This window comes from Dendropsophus ebraccatus, chromosome 8 (genome assembly GCF_027789765.1).
Source record: "Dendropsophus ebraccatus isolate aDenEbr1 chromosome 8, aDenEbr1.pat, whole genome shotgun sequence".
NCBI lineage: Eukaryota > Metazoa > Chordata > Amphibia > Anura > Hylidae > Dendropsophus > Dendropsophus ebraccatus.
Genome location: NC_091461.1, coordinates 74,511,730 through 74,533,530, shown reverse-complemented (window position 1 = coordinate 74,533,530; position 21,801 = coordinate 74,511,730). Strand labels below are relative to the sequence as shown.

Here is a 21,801-nt window from a genome sequence, read left to right as displayed (position 1 = left end):
TGCCTCATCGTCTACTTACAACTTGCTTCAAAATTTATCGACGGCATAAAGTGGATGTGAGGCCAAAAACAATTAAGGCAAACTGACAGCACATATTTCCACGCTATCAGTTTGAGGATCACACAGCAGACCCTTACTCTGGTAAATTTTTTCCAGAATATTTGTAACTCATACTCTTAACTAACTTCATACTCTATGCAGCACAAATTATTTCCAGATGGTCTCTGGAACCTCCACAAGATGGTGCCAAACCTCCACCAAGAAAGACTCCATTTACTCCTTCACAGGAATGACCTCAGGTTGTATCTGAGAAGTCATCAAGAAGACAAACCCATAGTCCTTTTTCCACTATGGACATCAGTATCCCACTATCTTGTTCAATAATTCAAGTCTAATCAGGTTTTCTCTTCTTTTTTGGCCCCCCCCCCAATAGATAAATATACAAAAAAAATGTTGACTGCAAATCAGGACGAATGTATTGTACTGTGCAAAGTTTTTAAGCAGGTATGTGACAATGTGTCAAATAGGATTTCTTTCAGATAAAGAAGTGGTAATATTTAATATCAACTAACAAAATGTAATGTGAAAGTAAAGAAGAGAAATCCAAATTAAAGGGGTTGTTTGGGGGGCAGAGGACGGCTGAAGCCTTCTGCTTCCCAGTGCTCACTTCTTGAGATTTCACGTCTTTGAGGTAAGCCTTTAAATGGTCCAGACTTAGGCTGCAGCTGCCTATTCAGGACAGAGTGCGCTAATAGCTGATACCAGAGAACAATGATGTGCGAGTGCTGTATATATCTGGTAAAGTTGGGATATTTATGAAAATATTTCTGGTCACCTGATGCACTGCCATGCCAAATTTTCGAGTGCTTTTTCCTATTTATTCTGCTTTATATTACTTTCTTCATGGTCCATAGCTACCAATGAGAGCTCAGCTCTCATTTATCACATTGTTGTGGTAAGATTTGAGCTCTCATAGGTTTCTATATGAATCTTAATATTGGATAGTGCTATACATCTCCCCTATACTGTTCAGGCGTTTGGATGCCTTCTATAAAGACCACAGGCTTTGTATGTCCGGCAAGGTTGTCATCTTTACCTTTACATCTCCATGTAATAGGGCCCTTACTCTTGTCCCATTTATGATCCTTGTTTGTCAATATAAGCAGCTTCTAGAGAAAGTGGATTCAGATTTCTAAAACACAATAGACTCCTATCCATGGGACATATAAAAAACACAATGGCTGCCTTTATGGGATGTACACTGTTGGCTATACCACTCAAACCTATAGCAAAGAAAGACTCAGGAAATACCAGTCATGCTTACATTTTTTATTAAGCCTGATGCAGAATTACCACAAGCCAATAGTTAACAAGCCAAGTTAACATTAACAAAAAAAAACCCCTCAGCTATCTTATGTGTCAGCTTTGAATTTTTTTTATTTAATTGTTTTCATTTGAGTTTAGAATAATATAGAAAAAATATACTAATGAACAGCAATCTTTATAATGTGTAACTAAAAAGAAAAGCACACATAGATACGTGTAAGAACTGATGCATAGCACCGGTATAGGTATTGATATAATGAATATGTTCTTTATATAGACTGTGCATACTAGATACAAGTGCAAGTCAACCACATTGAAAAGTCTGAAAACATAAAGAGATATAAAAGAACATGTTTCAGATAAACAGCATATATTTGTATTGTAACACATATGAAAAGTAATCTTTGTTTTTTGATACAGTATAATAAGGGGTAATCTAGTTCAAACAACTCCCTTTCAGGTTCCCTTTCATGGCACATTGACCCATTAGACTGGCAATTGTATACTAGGGTTCTCTTGCTTTTGCCAGAGTCACACTATTTTATATAATAATAACTGGAGTTAAATTAGTATCATCCAGCCGTAATACAATACAATTGGAAGGAAATGCATATATAAAATCCAGATTTTGAGACCTGGGGTCAGATTCACGGCTTGCCAAGCTCTGATGACAAACGTCCACTCATAGTTTTTCTGATAACAGATAAAGGTGGTGACATTATGTTGGATGAAAAACGAATACTATTCTTCAATTCCTTGCTAGAATATAGGAATCAAGCTTGAGATTACTTATGTTCATTAGACATCATTGACCCATAGTTCTGTTAAGAAGGATGTGGTTTACTTTTCTTAATGGAATGGACATTGGGTGAATTTTCTAATATGATTTATTACTAATAAGTAAAATAAATGCATAGTAATAATAACAGCTATAAAGGCTCACCTGTTATTTAATAAATCTGTTGTATCAAGTCCTATTCAAGTTGAGTTGACCAGTAGTGGTAAGAACGGAAAAAACAACTACTGTGACCAATTGCTTTCATATGTTAGTCAAGGTTAAACAAAATAATTTTAGACCTTCCCATGTGGTATCATCTGTGCACTTAAGCGGATACACTTAAGGTACTACGTCAGTTACTTCCTTTAGTGATGTTTACAACCCTAAAGAATGCTATATGAAGAGTGATGAAGAGTCATAGTAATATATGTAAATAGGGAACACTACAATGCAGCAACAATGTCTTGTCTACAAAATTTCTGCTCTCATTAAATGTATATATTCTGACAGAGTTTACGATTTACAACCACTTTAATGGCAACATGAACTGTTTAGCACTAATAACTGGGTAAGGGTGAAGTAGTCTTTAGATCCAGATAACTCTAGAACTCTAACTAGACTCTAGACCAGACACCTAACTTCATATCTGAACTGACCATCCATTTTTTTTCTGAAAGTATATTCTGTAGCACACACACTCAAAAACATTGCTGATGATGGTTTACACACAGTATTTCATGTGATGAGACTAATTCCCTGCAATATACAATGAGCATAAATCCCTTTTACAATCCAGAATTTGAACAGATGCACCTAAGCTTCTGCTCCTTCTATTAGTGTAGAAAGAAATCACGGATCCTTGTGGCCTCAATCCAAGGAATATATGTTGAAGTTCTAGTGAAGACACTTGGTTTGTTCTCTACTGTGCAACCGATTGGTCCAAAGCTGACAATGCCATGGACTTCCCATCTTTCTCTTCCATTCTGACAAACAAGAGGCCCTCCAGAGTCACCCTGTAGACAATAAGATCTTCATGACATATATGCTTATGCAGCTAAACAAAAAAAAAATTACAGAGACAAAAAAGCTGAAAGGCGCTTCCTGGTGCAATATACTTAGAGGATAGGGATTCTGCTGTAGAGAGTGAATCTGGTCCGCTGGTATGTTTGTGCAACATCACACACTACCGAGCAGGGCCGTATTTACCACTAGGCACCCATGGTCCAGTGCCTAGGGCAGCACCTTGCAGGGGGCAGCACCAGGGAGATGGAGGGACAGAAAAAAACTAATTTTGTTGTTTTCATTTTTCAGACTTGCCAGTAAATCTGGTGTCTTTTCCAGGGGGGTGGGGGGTATGGTGGTATTGGTCAGGTCTGGTATCACTAATAGGTGCGTGTAGATGGGGCGTCTTTAGGTTTAGTGCCTAGGGCAGCAGCAGCTGTTAATACAGCCCTGCTACCGAGCGTATAAAAGAAATGCAGTGCAGCTCTCCCAGGAACACTAGTGGTGACCAGGTTGCCGGTCTGTGCAAATGGGAAGAGAAGATCACCCGGAGCAGGTGAACGGTAGAAGATGTTCCTCGTATACTGAAAGCACAACCAGTCAGAAAAAAACGCATAAATACCACTCAGTCTGAACTGGACCAAAACATGCGTAAACTAAAAGCTATTTATTGGTTAAAAAAATCTCAGAGAACTTTCATTAGGTAGTTTTTTTGTGTGTGTTTTTAACCAATAAATGGCTTTTAATTTACACATGTTTCGAGCGGCATTCATGCATTTTTTCTGTCTGGTTGCACTTTCAATATACAAAAACTTCTTCCGCCGTTCACGTGGTCCAGGTGATCTTCTTTTCCCATAATGAAATTATAGCATATCTATAGGATAAGCTTTAAAAGTTAGCTCTGTAGATTCAAACAAATGACCTTCGATTTTTTTTGATCAATAAAAGATAGAATTAATATTCTGTATAAACATTTTCTATATCAATGTTTATAAAAACACATTAGTAATGATGATCAATAAAACCTTAAGTAAAATGCCAGCAAAGTAAGTATAATCAGTAGAATAACCCATATACCATTCCATGATCAAAATAAATTTAGTAATAGTCTTAATGCTGTTTCTAAATCTCTGGCACTGGGAAGTTATCACCAGCTGAGTAAACTTGCAGTGGTCAATGTCATGGAAAGTCAATCAGTAAACTAGTTGAGGAAGTGTGTTCTGTGTACTGCTATGCTTTTGGGAGGCCTTTTTCTAGCAGAGAACAGGACTGGGAGACTTTGTGTAGACTTTGTGGATTTGAGTGTCTCGGTGGGGTTTAGAAAGATAGTGGCCCCTGTTTCTTCTATAAGGGTCTAAGAGTGGTGCAGTCCTATGAATTTGTGGACAGGGCACAAACAGTGGGAATAGCCAGAGGGGAGATGGAAGAGATGGACAGGTTAAAAGAAGAAACCCTCCTCCTCACAGTTTTTTGGTCTAGAGATATTGACAAGAAATTCAACTGTTCTGTGGCGTTACTGTGAGTTGGAGCAAGCAACCAAGGATAGTTGGCAGCAAATACATAACATGGGGTGCAACCCCAGGAGTGACACACATCCCATAGACTTACAGTGGCATTATTTGGAGGGATGAAAGCTGACATTTATCATGGGCGCAACCTGATAAGAGGACCAGTGGAGCATTGCACAATCCTAGTTCTAGTTATGAGCTGCCTCTATGTGTTCATAGCTGCCAAGTGTACTAAGCTTTTAAAGGGGTGATCCAATCATAACTACTATGGTTAAACGTGTAGGGCTCATCAGGTTAAATATTTTTGCAAATACATTAATTTAGATAAATTGTCTCCTTCTAATATGCCTGCTCTTTTCCTCCTATTGTTGACTGCTCATTGTCTAGGCACCGACCATCAATAAGCTTTAAAAACAGTGGTCACACTGATTTATATAGACAGATAGCTAGATATAATGTAGTGGGAGGAAAAGAGTGACACATCAGGAGAATGAGGCAAGTTTGATAAATAATTGTATTTGTGTACAGTGGTGCCTTGGATTACGAGCATAATTCGTTCCGGGACCGAGCTTGTAATCCAAATCCACTCTTAAACCGAAGCAAATTTTCCCATAAGAAATTATAGAAATGCAGACAATTGGTTCCACACCCCAAAAATAATGATTTATTATTCTGAATAACATGTAAAACTAATGAAACAAACATTCAGAAACAGCAGAATATGTGATATTATAAGTTACTGTACAGTAATGGAGAGGATGGGAAGGGCTGACAGAGACTGCAGGGAGCATGAAGGAATGAGCAGGACATATGTGGGCACATACATGCAGGACTCTGTCCGGGGAGAGAGGGGTTACATCTATGAAGAGATTACCCCCACAGTCCTGTCCCCTGATGCAAGCCCCAGCCTGAAGTGGATCTGCTATGATTTGGAAGGTGAAGGAGACTTCCTGGGTCAGAGTACAGTGCTGTAGACCCCGCTATACAGACCATGTCCCTCCCCAACTCGCGCTCCCACCCAGTACAGGGAGCTCTTAAACCAAAGCAATGCTTTTAAACCAAGTCATAATTTTGAAGAACTGTGAGCTCTTAAACCAAGTTACTCTTAAACCAAGGTACCACTGTATTTGCAAAAATATCTTAAAGGGAAACTGAAAGCATGGATATGCATATATTCGTGCTGCCAGTTTCCAGATGCTGATCACACGAGCATCGCATACATACCGTTAGTAATGCTGTAATCCGGCATCTTTAGAAAAAACATTATTTAGGGCTGACGGTGTCACAGAGGAGGGTCTATGACACTGTCAGCCCCTGCCGCCGTGCTCTGGCAGCGCTGTATCTTCGGGCTGCTGTCCCTTAAGGACCAATGATGTACCAGTATGCAATGGAAGCCTGTCACTTAAGGACCCATGACCTATTGGTACACCTGAGCTCTATGAAGTGAGCTCAGGAGCTGACCTCACCACATAGAGGGTGAGGACAGGCTCCTATCAGCTGCATTTCTGTCACTGTCTGATCAGGACCCCTGCAGTGTGACTGCTGAAGTCTTGATAGTTTCCCCTGACTGCCAGAGGTCTCTTACTTACCTCCATGCAGTCAGATCTGCCATCCTCTTATATAATGCATAATAATAATAAAGTGCGAACAAAATGTCCCATCTACACAAATATCGCACCAATAAAAACATGAGATTGTGGCACAAAAAATAAGTCCCCAAACAGCCCTGTAGGTTGAAAATTAAAAACGCTATGACTCTTAGGAGACGAGGAGGAAAAAACAAATGAAAACTGGCCTGGTCATTAACGCCAAAATCCACTGTCCTTAAGTGTTAATGTAAACCTATAGTCTAAACATATCTCCAATCAAGAAAGGATTCTGTTTGCTTCTCTAGACCTGTACCTAAATACCCTGACCAAGGTGGAGTGGCTTGATTTAATAAATTTTACGAGGGGCTACTGATAAGTCTTTGGCTTTGTGTTCTTGGTTTTTGTTTGGTAACGAATGTTACATCACATGAAAGCCTTATGTGTCTTATATATGTTTTCAAAATGTTGTGTATGTACCTTTTGGCAACAGTGTTCTAGACCCGCAAGAAAACAAAATGGTGGAGTCTAAGGCGATATTCACAGCAAATGAGAGCAGTGTAGTGATAAAGTTCTTGTTTCTGCAGGGAAAGTCCGCAAAAGATTTTTGTGGTGATATGTTACAGACATTGGGGGGATCAATGCCCTTCATATTCTTCAGGTAAGAGCTGGGTTGTCTAATTTAAAACAGGTCGCTTCAGCACCAACGATCAGAAACATCTTGGACGACCGAGAGTGACTGTTGTTCCGGAGATCGTCAATGTTGTGCACAACCTCATACAAGAGAATCGGCGAATTACAGCTAAAGGAATAGCAGACATCCAAGGGATTTCTTGTGAATGTGTTTGTGTCATTATCCATGAACATTTGAACATGAAGAAGCTATCTGCAAAGTGGGTCCCCAAATATTTGACAACAGATCAGAAAAGCATGTCAGTAAAAACTTCCTTGTCCATTTGTCAGCGTCTCCCAACTGACGTTCCTGGATGGGCTGGTCACTATGGATTAGACCTGGATTTATTTGTATGACCCTGAAACCAAGGAGCAGTCAAAAGAGTGGAGGCACAGTGGTTCTCCTGGTCCAAACAAGTTCAGGGTGCCAAAATCATCCAAAGGTGATGGCGTCTGTTTTCTGGGATAAGGACGTTATGCTGCTAGTGGAATACCTTAAAAATGGTTCCACCATCAATGTATGGTATTACATAAAACTTGTAGACCAATTGAAGGCAGCTCTGAAAGCCAAAAGACGCGGCAAGCTCTCCAAAGGAACCTAGTTCCTGCAAAATAACGCCTCCAGCTCAAGCGATCAGGGAAAAACTGGTGGTACTAGGCTTCCAGCTAGTTGACCACCCACCTTATTCACCAGATCTAGCTCCATCCGACTATCATCTGTTTCCAAACCTCAAGAAACACCTAAAGGAAACCAAATTTCACACCATTTCTGATGCCATGGCTGCTACAGATGACTGGTTTGGGGGCACAACTGAAATCCTTCTTTTTGCAAGGCTTACAGAACTTGGAATAACAATGTCAGAAGTGTGTTGAGATCAGTGGAGAATATGTGGAATGAATGTAAAATTTCATCTTCCTATGTCATTTCTTTCTGGGTAAAGCCAAAGACCTATCAGCAGCCACTCGAATTATATATACAGGGAATTTATTTTTTATTCTCAATGTACTGTAGCTGAGTTTACTAACTTCAGTGTGTGAAAGTCTCAGTAAAGCATGGAAATGCAAATGCAAAAACAAAAAAAACCAAAGACAAATGGCTATTAGTAAAACTGTAATAATTAGTCAGTAAATTGATGTTAGCCAATTACCTGGCAGGCAGCAGGGGGCCCTACAATGTCTCGAAAACCAGCACAAATCATTGATTCTCGTACCCTTTCACCCCAAAACTTTTTCTGTTTGCATGTTTTAGTGTCAATGATTGGCAGCTTGGCTTGATTCAGAACTTCTGACAATGTAAGGTTCTCTTTTCCACCTTGAAAAAAACATATGAAAACAATAATGGAAACAAATGAGTATACAGATACAACAAGACACCTAGATTAATAAACCCTAAAAGATATTTTTCTACCATAGCAGGAACATAAAATATTAAGGAAACTGCCTATATAATGTTCTAAATCTATAAAGATCCTAGAAAAAGAGAAATGTTTCATATAGAGAGAAAGAGAGGCTCACCCAGAACAATGAAGATTATTGTCTGTGTGAAAACAAAAACAAAAAAAAACAAAATAAAATAAAAAAAATGGAAAAAAACACAAAACAAAAAAAAAACAATAAACATACTATACTCACCTTCACTGTTCCACTGCAGCTGGCCCTTTTACACTGGATGATTATCATCATGAGTTCCTGTTAGCTCATAGTCTACCCATGTAAAAGGGGCCTTGGTCTATTTGTGCATTACCAATTGGAACAACAAAGCTATGTATGGTAGTGTATGGTACAGTATCTCACTGTTCCTTCTGTTTACTTTCTTTGCAAATTAAATGGATTTCCCTTTCTCTTAACCTAATAGGATATAGCTAGAATATGTATCATTTTATGATTGGTGAGAGTATGACTTCTAAAACCCCCACAATCCTGAGAATGCAGTGCTGCGACCACAGTATACAGCACAGTACACAGCACTCAGATGCCTTCACAGTTATCCTCACCACAGTATCATTTGGCCACCTATTGTTCAGGATAATCCAAGAACCATTCAAGTTAATAGGACCGACTGCACTTTTCTATATAGCTGTGTGGCTCTGCTGCCTCAGTCCTAGAGGTCAGAACTCCACAAATCAACAGGTGATAGCATAATATTACTCTAGTTGGGTTCCTATTATTTCACCCTACATGTTCCTTGCTTATACTCTAATTTTTATTAGTTAAGATACACATATTTTTTTTTTTTAAACAAAAAAATCAGTGTTAGGGTGTGTTCACACACACAGGATCCGCAGCAGATTTGATGGCGCAGACTTGATGCTGTGTTCAGTTATTTAGTTACATTGATATCAAATCTGCTGCGGATCCTGTATGTGTGAACACACCCTTAATTCTTTTTTTTATGTAAAAGCTTGTTACCTCTGGTATCTCCCCATCCAGTTACCCAGCAAAAATGACCTGGGCGTAGAGTCATTTCTTTCTTAGGTAGGCAGGCATACTGTATAAAGTGGGTGGTCAGTATGTCTCCTACAGGCTTGACTAATGCAATATCATAGTCTAGTTCATTCAGATGTGGGTAGCGGAAACGTTCATGCCTGTATATGCGTTTCACATCGTAAATTTTTTCCGTATGTTCTGTACGGTTGAGGTTATGCTTCCCAAGGACGATCCTCCAGTTAGCGGGATCTTCTGCCTTCCCCCTTTTTAATAAACAAACGGCAATTAGATAAGTCGAAAGTAGGGAATGGTGCCAACAGTAAATATATATATATATATATATACACACACAACATCTTTTCTATAACTTGCTCTGCTTTGCCCTGTTAATACTTATAGAGAACATGTTGCCACTCCTGACTAGTTTCCCCTGGCATAGCAATTTTGCAGCATCATACAACTAAATAATAACTGCATATAAAACACATACTCAGTATGTAGATAGGTTGGTCAACCTGCTTGGGAAGTCATGACTTGTAGACACAGAAAAACAGATTCAGCAAGGTAGCAGACATCCTCAACCCATAATATGGCCCATGCCTGGTGTAGCAACTCTATCACTTTTTTGAGAAATTGGAGCAGATCTTATATAATTTTCCAGCATATCCAAAACATGTTCAATTATATGAATTGGGGGTGATGGCAGTGTAAAGAATGTATTATTGTGTTTCTCCAACCAGTCCCTAGTGAACTGAGCTGATGGCATAAAACATTTCCCTGCTGAAATATGTCACTGTAGCCTGTAAAGATCCCATTAAAATGTGGGTGCAGGTGGTTAGCTAACAGGTCCATAGAGCAATCACCATTGATGGACTGTGGTATCATGACCAATAGTCCGAGGGGATACCAGGAAAGTGTTCCCAACATCACCAACCTGTTGATCCCCAGTATTAGATCATATGATTAGGCTACAACAATCTGCCTGCAAAGACACTGAAGTTACCACAATTACCCATGACTGGGTTAACATATTATCTGAGAGCCAATCATGACATAGCCCTGAGGTGGTATTATGTTATTGGTTATGATAAAATGTTAGATTCCAGCTGTTCCTACTGTAGTGACCATTCAGTGTACATCCTTTTATATTTGTTTTTATTTTGCTCTATAGGCATAGTAAACTTTAGTTTTGTCCATCAAAATAATAGGGCCTTTTAGGCTGTAGGGGCCGTTGTAAATATACTGTAAATGCAACATAGCCAGCAGTACTTTTCCATTATCTCATCAAGTGATTGATATCACACAACCAAACATTCCATTATTGTTCTGCAATTGTAAGACTTACTTCTGAAAACAGTGGGCCGCAGTGAGCACCCAATTTTTGTGAATGAGCGTCCCACCGCAGACGTGAACATATTTCTTATTTCCCCTAGCCCGAACCTTAAAAAGAAGCACATAATAAAATTATGATAGACAGCAATTAATACTGAATGTATAAATTCAAGTTCTGTTGCAGAAAACACCATTAGTGTACCTAAATTAAACCAATTATTCAGGACTCTAATATATTGTTTGTATGAACCAGTAAAATGCTTGTACAAACTTTGTTCTTCACTTTAATTAATGCCTATTCATTTACTTTCATGAGGTCCATTTATAAGACAGTACACTCTGTACCCGTAGAGATATAGGCAGAAGGAAGAATGAAATATAAAGGACAGCATTATATTACATGTCATTATATTACATATTATATTACACTAAGGAATCCTGACGGAATCCACTCGCAAACTCTTGCGGCCGTGCGTATTTCCGCCTGTGCCATAGACTCCATTCTGTGGTTGGGCGGATTCTGTTCATTCTTTGGGTGGAACCTGTTTATTCTTTGGGCGGACGCCGGAATCCGCGTGTGGCCGCCTGAGTCCGAGAACGGGTGCGAGTTGAGAGTCCCCAACAGCTTTTCTGTATTCTGTATTCAGTAGCGTGCACATACCCTAATTCAGCATTACAAAAACATGGCCACTTATTTCCAGAGACAGCATGATTCTTGTCTTCAAGTCCGGGTGGGGTTTTGCAACTCAGTTTCATTAAAGTGAATGAAGCTTAACTGCAAACCACACCTAAACTAGAGACAAGAGTCATGTTTTCTCTAAAAGAAAGAGGCCATGTTTTTCTAACACTTGATAACCCCTTTACGTTCACATGTACCGGATCCGCAGCGGATTTCTCGCTACGTATTTGCAGCGAGATCCGCTGCGGATCCCTGCCCAATAAGCTCTATGGGCAGACAAACTCACAGCAGGATGCATGTTCCACTGCAAGTTTGTCCACAGCCCACCCCATTAACCCCCCGGATCCTGTACTTTACCTTCTCCCCGCTCCGGCTTGCTTCGGGGCTCCTGGTGTCTTCACGTCCCACTCAGCCAACCACTGATTGGCCGAGCGGGACGTGCCGAGAACCCCCGAAGCAAGCCAGAGTGGAGACTAGGTGAAATATACGCTCCAGCTGCAGGGGGTAACTGGGCGGGTTGGTCTGCCCATAGAGTTTACTGGGCAGGAATCCGCAGCGGATCTCGCTGCGCATACGCAGAGAGAAATCCGCTACAAATCCAGTCTGTGTGAACATACCTTTAAGGGTTTTGTTAATCTGAAAATATAATAAAAAACTTAATAGATGCTCAAATATTTTACACAGAGGAAACAAAATGTATACCTGCAAGGAAACCTGCCATGGCCAGGAGAACGGACGTACTTCATTCCCGGACACAATCCTTCCAGCTGTATTTTGTTGAAAAAATGCAACCCCACAGTCTGCTGGCCAGTCTTACAAAATAAAGAAATGATTTCTTAAACAATCTCAACGTGATAATGACTGAAAGGTTATGATCAAATCAATAGTAATGTATATTAGATTCTAGAAGCTTGTGACACAATCCATCAACATACAAACTAGATTGCTCTTGAGCAGGAAACCCCATTAAGAGCAGGGGCTCCCAATATTATGGCTGGAGTCTGGGTTACTGTAAGGTAAACAGCAGTGTCTGCACATTCACACATTCGCACATTCTGATTGCTGTAAAATCAATGAGCACCTTTATTTTTCTATTTGGCACAGGAGCAGTAGCAGCCGCTATGGCTGCTATAGTAGTGGTTCTGGCCCTGGTACCAAAGTAAGGCCCCCACAGTTACTGCAAAAGACTTGTACCTCCTTCTGGTGAACAATTGATTGACTAGACTGCTGAACCTTGATTTACAACCTGTAACTTTTCAGCTGTTATGAAACTACAACTCCCAGCACACCTTAATAGCCACAGGCCATAAGTATTAGCTTTGCAACAGCTGGAGAATCAAAAGTTAGAGACCACTACATAGATCCCTGATTTATTACTTGGTAATCACTTGGTTGGTCACTGATTACATGTTCTTGGGACAAAAGGTATGCACTAGACTGCAGTCCCTGCGACATATGTCAAAGGGAAATTATGAAACAAGGGATTTGATAAAATCCCTAAGGGATTTGATTAAGTCATGGAAGATGTTAAAATAACAACTCTGTGGGGTGATTTCCCTAAAGAAAGTGATTTGATCAAATCCTTGAACTGTTTTAGTGAAAAGATTAAATAGACCATGCCGGCAATAAACAAGTTTTACCTTACCGCTTCCCTCCGGTGTCCATTTTCATTATTTTCCTGCAAAGTTTTAGCTCACCGTTCCCCTCCGCCATACTGTTGTATTACCTTCTACTACCTCACCGCTTCCCTCCGGTGTCCATTTTCATTATTTTTCTGCAAAGTTTTAGCTCACCGTTCCCCTCCGCCGTATTGTTGTATTACCTTCTACTACCTCACCGCTCCCCTCAAGCGTCCGTTTTTAATAATTTCCCTGCAACGTTTTACCTTAGCGCTCCCCTCCGCCGTATTGTTGTATTACCTTCTACTACCTCACTGCTCCCCTCCGGCTTCCATTTACATAATTTCCCTGCAAAGCTCTACCTGACTGCACTCCTCTAGCGTCTGTGCCAGCAATTAACAAGTTTTACCTCACCACTCCCCTCCGGCGTCCATTTTCATAATTTCCCTGTGAAGTTTTACCTCACCACTCCCCTTCGGCGTCCGTGCCTGCAAAAAACAAGTTTTACCTCCCCTCTAAACAGAGCTCTGCGAGTCCTGACTTGTTTACTTCATCTTTTATCTAAAACAGCTAAGGGATTTGATCGAATCGACCGGATTTCGGATCTCTTCGGGTTTCATCTATATGATACGGGGGTAGTGTATTTGGTTGAATTTAGGGCTGTACATGTCAGTAACATCATTATCTTTTCAATATCTCAATTTTTTTTTTTTGACTTCAATATTCACCATTACAGGGTCTATGCAGGAAACTCACCATTACAGGGTCTATGCAGGAAACTCACCATTACAGGGTCTATGCAGGAAACTCACCATTACAGGGTCTATGCAGGAAATTCACCATTACAGGGTCTATGCAGGAAAAAGGTCACAAATGCAGTGAAGGAGCAGCAGTAGTCATTGGAGGCCAGTGGAGGTCCAGCAATAGTCATTTGAGGCCAGTACAGGAGCAGCAGTAGTCAACATGGAGGCCGCTCCTCTTAGGCCCCGTTCCTACTGAGCAAAGGTAGCTCAGTATTTCATTCTTCAGCGCGGACAGGGCAGGAGCGCGCGCCTCCCATAGACTCCCATTATGAGCGGGAGGTTAACGGCATCCCGCGGCGGACAATTCCGTTGTGGAATTCCGCTACCTTTGCTCAGTGGGAACGGGGCCTTAAAGCTATACCGAGGTGACATAGGGGGTGGGCTACTGCAACATCCCTGCTGATTGGAAGTTTTCCAGGCATCATGGGAAAGCGCTTTTCCCGCCCGGAACACTTCCTGCTTTCTAAAATTCGGAGCGGACTTCCAAAAATCCGAATCCGACTGGACTTGGACTTTTGGGAAAACCCGACCCGGATCCCATACCGGCCGAACCGGTTCGCTCATGTTTAGAAATCACCCCACAGAGTTTTTATTTTACCATTTACCGTGACTTGATCAAATCCCTAGTTTCATCATTTCCCTGCGACATATACAACTCCATGTAAAAGGATATGACCCCAATGCTCAACAATAACTCACAAAACAGGCAGTAATTCTTTTTAAGGCTAGGTTCACACAACGTAAAAAAACCTGCCGTTTTTATATATATATATTTTTTAAAAAGGCAGTTTTTGCAGCGATTTAACTGACTGCAATGGCAATGCATTGAAGTCAATGGGAGGACGGACGTCCAATGCACACAATGTATTGAAAAACGTCCGGTTTTCTGTGATAAAAATGTCAGTTTTTCAATTTGCATTGTGTGCATTGCAGTCCTCCGTCCTCCCATTGACTTCATGCATTGCCATTGCAGTCAGTTAAATCGCATCAGAAACGGCTGTTTTTTGACGTTGTGTGAACCTAGCCTAATTCTGTTAGCTTTTTAATTCTGTCATTTTTGACAGTGGCATCTCAATGCCTAAATAAGCGTTATTGCTGAACAACTGATAGCAGCCATAAGTGGTTGGGAGCCCTGTCAATATGTCAATATACTTGTCATTGGGAGTTAAGGGGTTAAGCATCTTGGCTCAACACGTCCTATAGTCAATATTCAATGTCCCTGCCTTTCAGGACAGACTATGGGGGAATTTATCAAACATGGGGGAAGGTTTATCAAGCATGGTGTAAAGTGAAACTGTCCCAGCTGCCCCTAGCAACTAATCAGATTCCACCTTTAATTTTCCAAAGAGTCTGTGAGAAATGCAAAGTGCAATCTGCCAGTTTCACTTTACACCATGATTGCTAAATCTCCCCCTATGTGTATGCACTCTGGATGGGATTCCATTCATTCACATAAAATGTGTTTTTTGTTTTTTTTAATAAATCACGGCTGTTGTTGCAAACTGCAACAACGGCCATGATTTATGCAAAACATACATTGTGTGAACATAGCCTTAGGTTGTGTTCCCACACAGTATTTTTGCTCAGTATTTTGGTTAGTATTTGCAGCCAAAACCAGGAGTGGATTGAAAACACAAAAAGGTTATGTTCACACACTGCTGAAATTGAGTGGATGGCCGCCATGTAATGGCAAATAACATCTGTTATTTCAAAACAACGGCAGCAATTATTTGCCATTAAATGACGGCCCTGCACTCAATTTCAGCAGTGTGTGAACAGATCCTTTGTGTGTTTTCAATCCACTACTGGTTTTGGTTGCAAAATACTAACCAAAATACTGAGCACACATACTGTGTGGAAACATAGACTAAAAATAGAAATGATGTACAAAAATGCCTCTTTAGACTTCACTACGCACACACAGCACACACAAAGTAATGATCGTACAGCACTTATGTGTGACTACTAAAGTAATGATCATACAGCACTTATGTGTGACTACCAAAGTAATGATCATACAGCACTTATGTGTTACTACCAAAGTAATGATCATACAGCACTTATGTGTGACTACCAAAGTAATGATCATACAGCACTTATGTGTGACTACCAAAGTAATGATCATACAGCACTTATGTGTGACTACCAAAGTAATGATCATACAGCACTTATGTGTGACTACCAAAGTAATGATCATCCAGCACTTATGTGTGACTACCAAAGTAATGATCATACAGCACTTATGTGTGACTACCAAAGTAATGATCATCCAGCACTTATGTGTGACTGCCAAAGTAATGATCATACAGCACTTATGTGTGACTACCAAAGTAATGATCATACAGCATTTATGTGTTACTACTAAAGTAATTATCATACAGCACTTATTTGTGACTACTAAAGTGATGATCATAAAGCACTTATGTGTGACTACCAAAGTAATGATCATACAGCACTTATTTGTGACTACTAAAGTGATGATCATAAAGCACTTATGTGTGACTACCAAAGTAATGATCATACAGCATTTATGTGTTACTACCAAAGTAATGATCATACAGCACTTATGTGTGACTACTAAAGTAATGATCATACAGCACTTATGTGTGACTACCAAAGTAATGATCATACAGCACTTATGTGTGACTACCAAAGTAATGATCATACAGCACTTATGTGTGACTACCAAAGTAATGATCATACAGCACTTATGTATTACTACTAAAGTAATTATCATACAGCACTTATGTGTGACTACCAAAGTAATGATCATACAGCACTTATGTATTACTACTAAAGTAATTATCATACAGCACTTATGTGTGACTACCAAAGTAATGATCATACAGCACTTATGTGTGACTACTAAAGTGATGATCATACAGCACTTATGTGTGACTACCAAAGTAATGATCATACAGCACTTATGTGTGACTACCAAAGTAATGATCATACAGCATTTATGTGTTACTACTAAAGTAATGATCATACAGCACTAATGTGTGACTACCAAAGTCAGGGCTGTATTAACAGCTGCTGCTGCCCTAGGCACTAAACCTGGAGACGCCCCATCTTCACGCACCTATTGGCGATACCAGACCTGACCAATACCACCATACCCCCCACCCCCCTGGAAAAGACACCAGATTTACTGGCAAGTCTAAATGGGAGGAGGGAAACTAAAAAAATAAAAAAAAAATGTGTTTTTTCTGTCCCCCTGCTCCCTGCTGCCCCCCTGCAAGGTGCTGCCTTAGGGACCGGACCACGGGTGCCTAGTGGTAAATACTGCCCTGACCAAAGTGATGATCATACAGCACTTATGTGTGACTACTAAAGTGATGATCATACAGCCCTTATGTGTGACTACCAAAGTAATGATCATACAGCACTTATGTATTACTACTAAAGTAATTATCATACAGCCCTTATGTGTGACTACTAAAGTGATGATCACACAGCACTTATGTGTGACTACTAAAGTAATGATCATACAGCACTAATGTGTGACTACCAAAGTGATCATCATACAGCACTTATGTGTGACTACCAAAGTGATGATCATACAGCACTTATGTGTGACTACTAAAGAGATGATCATACAGCACTTTTGTGTGACTACCAAATTGATTATAAAGCATCTGCATTTTACGTCCAGAGAAGTTATCCCACAAAAGCTACACATCACTCCCAAATAAATAATAACACAGTACCAGTGGCGTAGCCACCGTGGTCGCGGGGGTCGCCGCCGCGACCTGGCCCGCCACAAGGGGGGCCCGCGGGGCCCCCCGATCAATCACTCTTGTGACCGCAAGCATTGTTTTGCTTGCGGTCACAAGAGTCTGGCTCCGTCTTCCCCCGGCTGCTGCACGGCTGCCGGGGGTGTCGCGTCTTACCCCCGGCAGCGCGCGCATCTTAGAACTCCCTGCGCGCCTTGGGCCCTGACTTCCTGTTTCCGGCGCGCAGGGAGTTCTGGGATGCGCGCGCTGCCGGGGGTAAGACGCGACACCCCCGGCAGCCGCGCAGCAGCCGGGGACAGACCAGGAGGAGTGAGAATCAACGTGGGAGTGCGATGACAGGTGAGTTAAGTTCTGTTTTTTTTATCAGCCTGTACGGGTGGGGGGAAAGGAGGGGGCCATCTATGAGGGTGGGGGGAAAGGAGGGGGCCATCTATGAGGGTGGGGGGAAAGGAGGGGGCCATCTATGAGGGTGGGGGGAAAGGAGGGGGCCATCTATGAGGGTGGGGGGAAAGGAGGGGGGCATCTATGAGGGTGGGGGGAAAGAGGGGGCCATCTATGAGGGTGAGGGGAAAGGAGGGGGCCATCTATGAGGGTGGGGGGAAAGAGGGGGCAATCTATGAGGGTGGGGGGAAAGAGGGGGCCATCTATGAGGGTGGGGGGAAAGGAGGGGGCCATCTATGAGGGTGGGGGGAAAGAGGGGGCCATCTATGAGGGTGGGGGGGAAGGAGGGAGGCATCTATGAGGGTGGGGGGGAAGGAGGGGGGCATCTATGAGGGTGGGGGGGAAGGAGGGGGGCATCTGAGGGTGGGGGAAAGAGGGGGGCCATTTATGAGGGTGGGGGGAAAGAGGGGGGCCATCTATGAGGGTGGGGGGAAGGAGGGGGCCATCTATGAGGGTGGGGGGAAGGAGGGGGCCATCTATGAGGGTGGGGGGAAAGAGGAGCAATCTATGAGGGTGGGGGGAAGGAGGGGGCCATCTATGAGGGTGGGGGGAAGGAGGGGGCCATCTATGAGGGTGGGGGGAAGGAGGGGGCCATCTATGAGGGTGGGTGGAAAGAGTTGCCATCTATGAGGGTGGGGGGAAAGAGGGGCCATCTATGAGGGTGGGGGGGAAGGAGGGGGGCATCTATGAGGGTGGGGGGGAAGGAGGGGGGCATCTATGAGGGTGGGGGGGAAGGAGGGGGGCATCTGAGGGTGGGGGAAAGAGGGGGGCCATTTATGAGGGTGGGGGGAAAGAGGGGGGCCATCTATGAGGGTGGGGGGAAGGAGGGGGCCATCTATGAGGGTGGGGGGAAGGAGGGGGCCATCTATGAGGGTGGGGGGAAAGAGGAGCAATCTATGAGGGTGGGGGGAAGGAGGGGGCCATCTATGAGGGTGGGGGGAAGGAGGGGGCCATCTATGAGGGTGGGGGGAAGGAGGGGGCCATCTATGAGGGTGGGTGGAAAGAGTTTCCATCTATGAGGGTGGGGGGAAAGAGGGGCCATCTATGAGGGTGGGGGGAAAGAGGGGCCATCTATGAGGGTGGGGGGAAGGAGGGGGCCATCTATGAGGGTGGGGGGGGGAAGGGGACCATCTATAAGGGAGGGAGGAAGGGGACCATCTATAAAGGGGGGGAAAGGGGACCATCTATAAGGGAGGGGGGGAAGGGGACCATCTATAAGGGAGGGAGGAAGGGGACCATCTATAAAGGGGGGGAAAGGGGACCATCTATAAGGGAGGGGGGGAAGGGGACCATCTATAAGGGAGGGGGGGGGAAGGGGACCATCTATAAGGGAGGGGGGGGAAGGGGACCATCTATAAGGGAGGGGGGGGGGAAGGGGACCATCTATAAGGGAGGGGGGGGGGAAGGGGACCAACTATAAGGGAGGGGGGGGGAAGGGGACCATCTATAAGGGAGGGTGGGGGGAGAGGGGGCCATCTATAAGGGAGGGTGGGGGGAGAGGGGACCATCCATAAGGGAGGGTGAGGAGAGAGGGGGCCATCTATAAGGGAGGGGGTAGAGGGGGCCATCTATAAGGGAGGGGGTAGAGGGGGCCATCTATAAGGGAGGGGGCCATCTATTTGGGGGGGCAACATAGGGGGAGAGGGAATACACAGAGGGGGGCATATATTATTAGGAGGTCACAGAGTCAGGGCTACCCACTAAATGAGGGTGTAAAGGGGACAGTACAGATGTGCAGTGTGTAGAGAGATGGAGATGGTGTCAGAGTGTGGAGCCTAATATGTCTGTCTGGCAGATTCTGTGGATTCGTGGCTCGGAGAAGTTCTCATAGCGGCCCAGGGCGGATGGAGAAGATGATGAAAAGGAAAGAACTCCGATCAGAGAAGACGTCCCCTGTGAGTCACCTGATATAACTGCACAGTAATGTATATGGTGTATAGAGCCTGTGTAGAGCTGGGGCCACCTCTATATGACTGGATGAGGTGATTTAGTATACTGGATTTGGTCAGTAACAATATGGTGGTGATGGTAGTGGTTGTGGTGTGGCAGTAATGTTTCCTTCCTATATACTGGTATTACTGGTAATATTGGTCTCAGTATACAGGATTTGGTTGGTAACAGTATGGCGGTAATAGGTAATATCTGTCTTGGTGTGTGTGTGTATATATATATATATATATATATATATATATATATATATATACATACAGTGGTACCTTGGTTTAAGAGTAACTTCGTTTAAGAGCGTTTTGGTTTAAGAGCTCACAGTTTTTCAAAATTGTGACTTGGTTTAAGAACATTGCTTTGGTTTAAGAACTTCCTGTATTGGGTGGGAGCGCGAGTGGAGAAGGGGCATGGCCTGCATAGCGGGGTCTACAGCCCTGTACTCTAAACACCTTCCAAATCATAGCAGATCCCCTTCAGGCTGGGGCTTACATCAGGGGACAGGACTGTGGGGGGGGGGGGTAATCTCTCCATAGCTGTAACCCCTCTCTCCCCGGACAGAGAGCGCTGCATGTATGTGCCCACATCTGTACTGCTCATTCCTTCATGCTCCCTGCAGTCTCTGTCAGCCCTTGTGTTTCCCATCCTCTCCATTACTGTACAGTACAGAATAATAAATATATTTGGGGTGCGGAACCAATTGTCTGCATTTACATGATTTCTTATAGGAAAATTTGCTTTGGTTTAAGAGTGGATTTGGATTACAAGCACGGTCCTGGAACGAATTATGCTCATAATCCAAGGCACCACTGTGTGTATATATATATATATATATATATATATATATATATATATATACACACACACACAACAATAGCATCACTTGGTCGTGAAAGGAGGGGGGAGGGGCCCAAGTTGGCCTCTCGCACCAGGGCCCAGGAGACATTAGCTACGCCCCTGCACAGTACTGTGCCTACATGATCATAAGGCACCTATATATAACACACAATCCCACACAACCTACATCTTACTACCAACTACATATCCTTTCTTGTCCGAAGGCCTATATTATCAACAAATGGAAATGTTACTCTAGCAACATATGATCATGTTTGTAGCCGCTGTCAGTAATGCCATGTGCAATGTGATATCATGTATAGATAATAATATAATGGCCACAGCATATTTTGACAGTTTTAGCTTACTTTCCTGTGGAACATTTTTAGTCATATAAACAAATTAGCAAATATTTTTTAATGCTCCAACACTAGCAGATGGCTCAGCTGGGGAAGGGGGACAGTTTTCCTCATCACTGAACCCTCAGGGATCCTCAATCATAAACCTTCTGTTATCATTTCTATATACTTAGCTATACAGAGACATGTTTGTATTTATATATTTCACATTTATTAAATTGGAATGTATGCAGTGTTTTACATCAATATACCAAGAAATGAAAAGTCACTTACCAAGGTGTAGAAACTTGGGGTGTATAATATGCTGGGGTGAGGTTGCCTGTGCTAATGACAGCACAAAGAGCAGGATAAGGAGATCCTTTACAATCATTTCCAGGTCCCAGTACTGCTGTACTGAGGGTAGTGATGGTATTTATACAGCAGAGGCAGTGTCATTATGAGCTTCACACAGGGGACACAACATGAAGTTTTGCTGTTACCAGGGTCCTGATGCACCTACAACAATACACTCTGATCAAAACACATTGGCCTGGATGGTTCTGCATGTGCCTAGCATTCTACTCAGAAACTAGGACTAATATCAGCAGTTTTATACTGGCAGACAAAAAACAGGTTCGGTGTAGCCTATGAGAAGTGTCAGGGCATAAATCTGTTTTAATAATTGGCTCTATGTACTAAATATAATGTAGTTTATTTTATTAGAAAATTGTGGCTTCCGCTGAGGTGAGTATAGGTTGTCTGCTCTCAGTGA

The 21,801-nt window shown here is 42.6% G+C and overlaps 1 protein-coding gene across 1 annotated transcript; it reads right to left on the bottom strand.

Annotated features, from left to right (window-relative positions):
• Window positions 1–1,500: 1,500 nt before the first annotated feature.
• LOC138798675 (elastase-1-like) lies at window positions 1,501–21,518 on the bottom strand. The gene is made up of 6 exons (XM_069979213.1): window positions 21,324–21,518; window positions 12,013–12,122; window positions 10,645–10,739; window positions 9,282–9,562; window positions 8,021–8,184; window positions 1,501–3,117 (listed from the first exon to the last, which is right to left on the bottom strand). Exons 1-6 carry the CDS (start codon window positions 21,418–21,420, stop codon window positions 2,938–2,940), a joined length of 927 nt encoding a protein of 308 aa, XP_069835314.1. The 5' UTR covers window positions 21,421–21,518; the 3' UTR covers window positions 1,501–2,937.
• Between the last annotated feature and the right edge of the window lie 283 nt (window positions 21,519–21,801).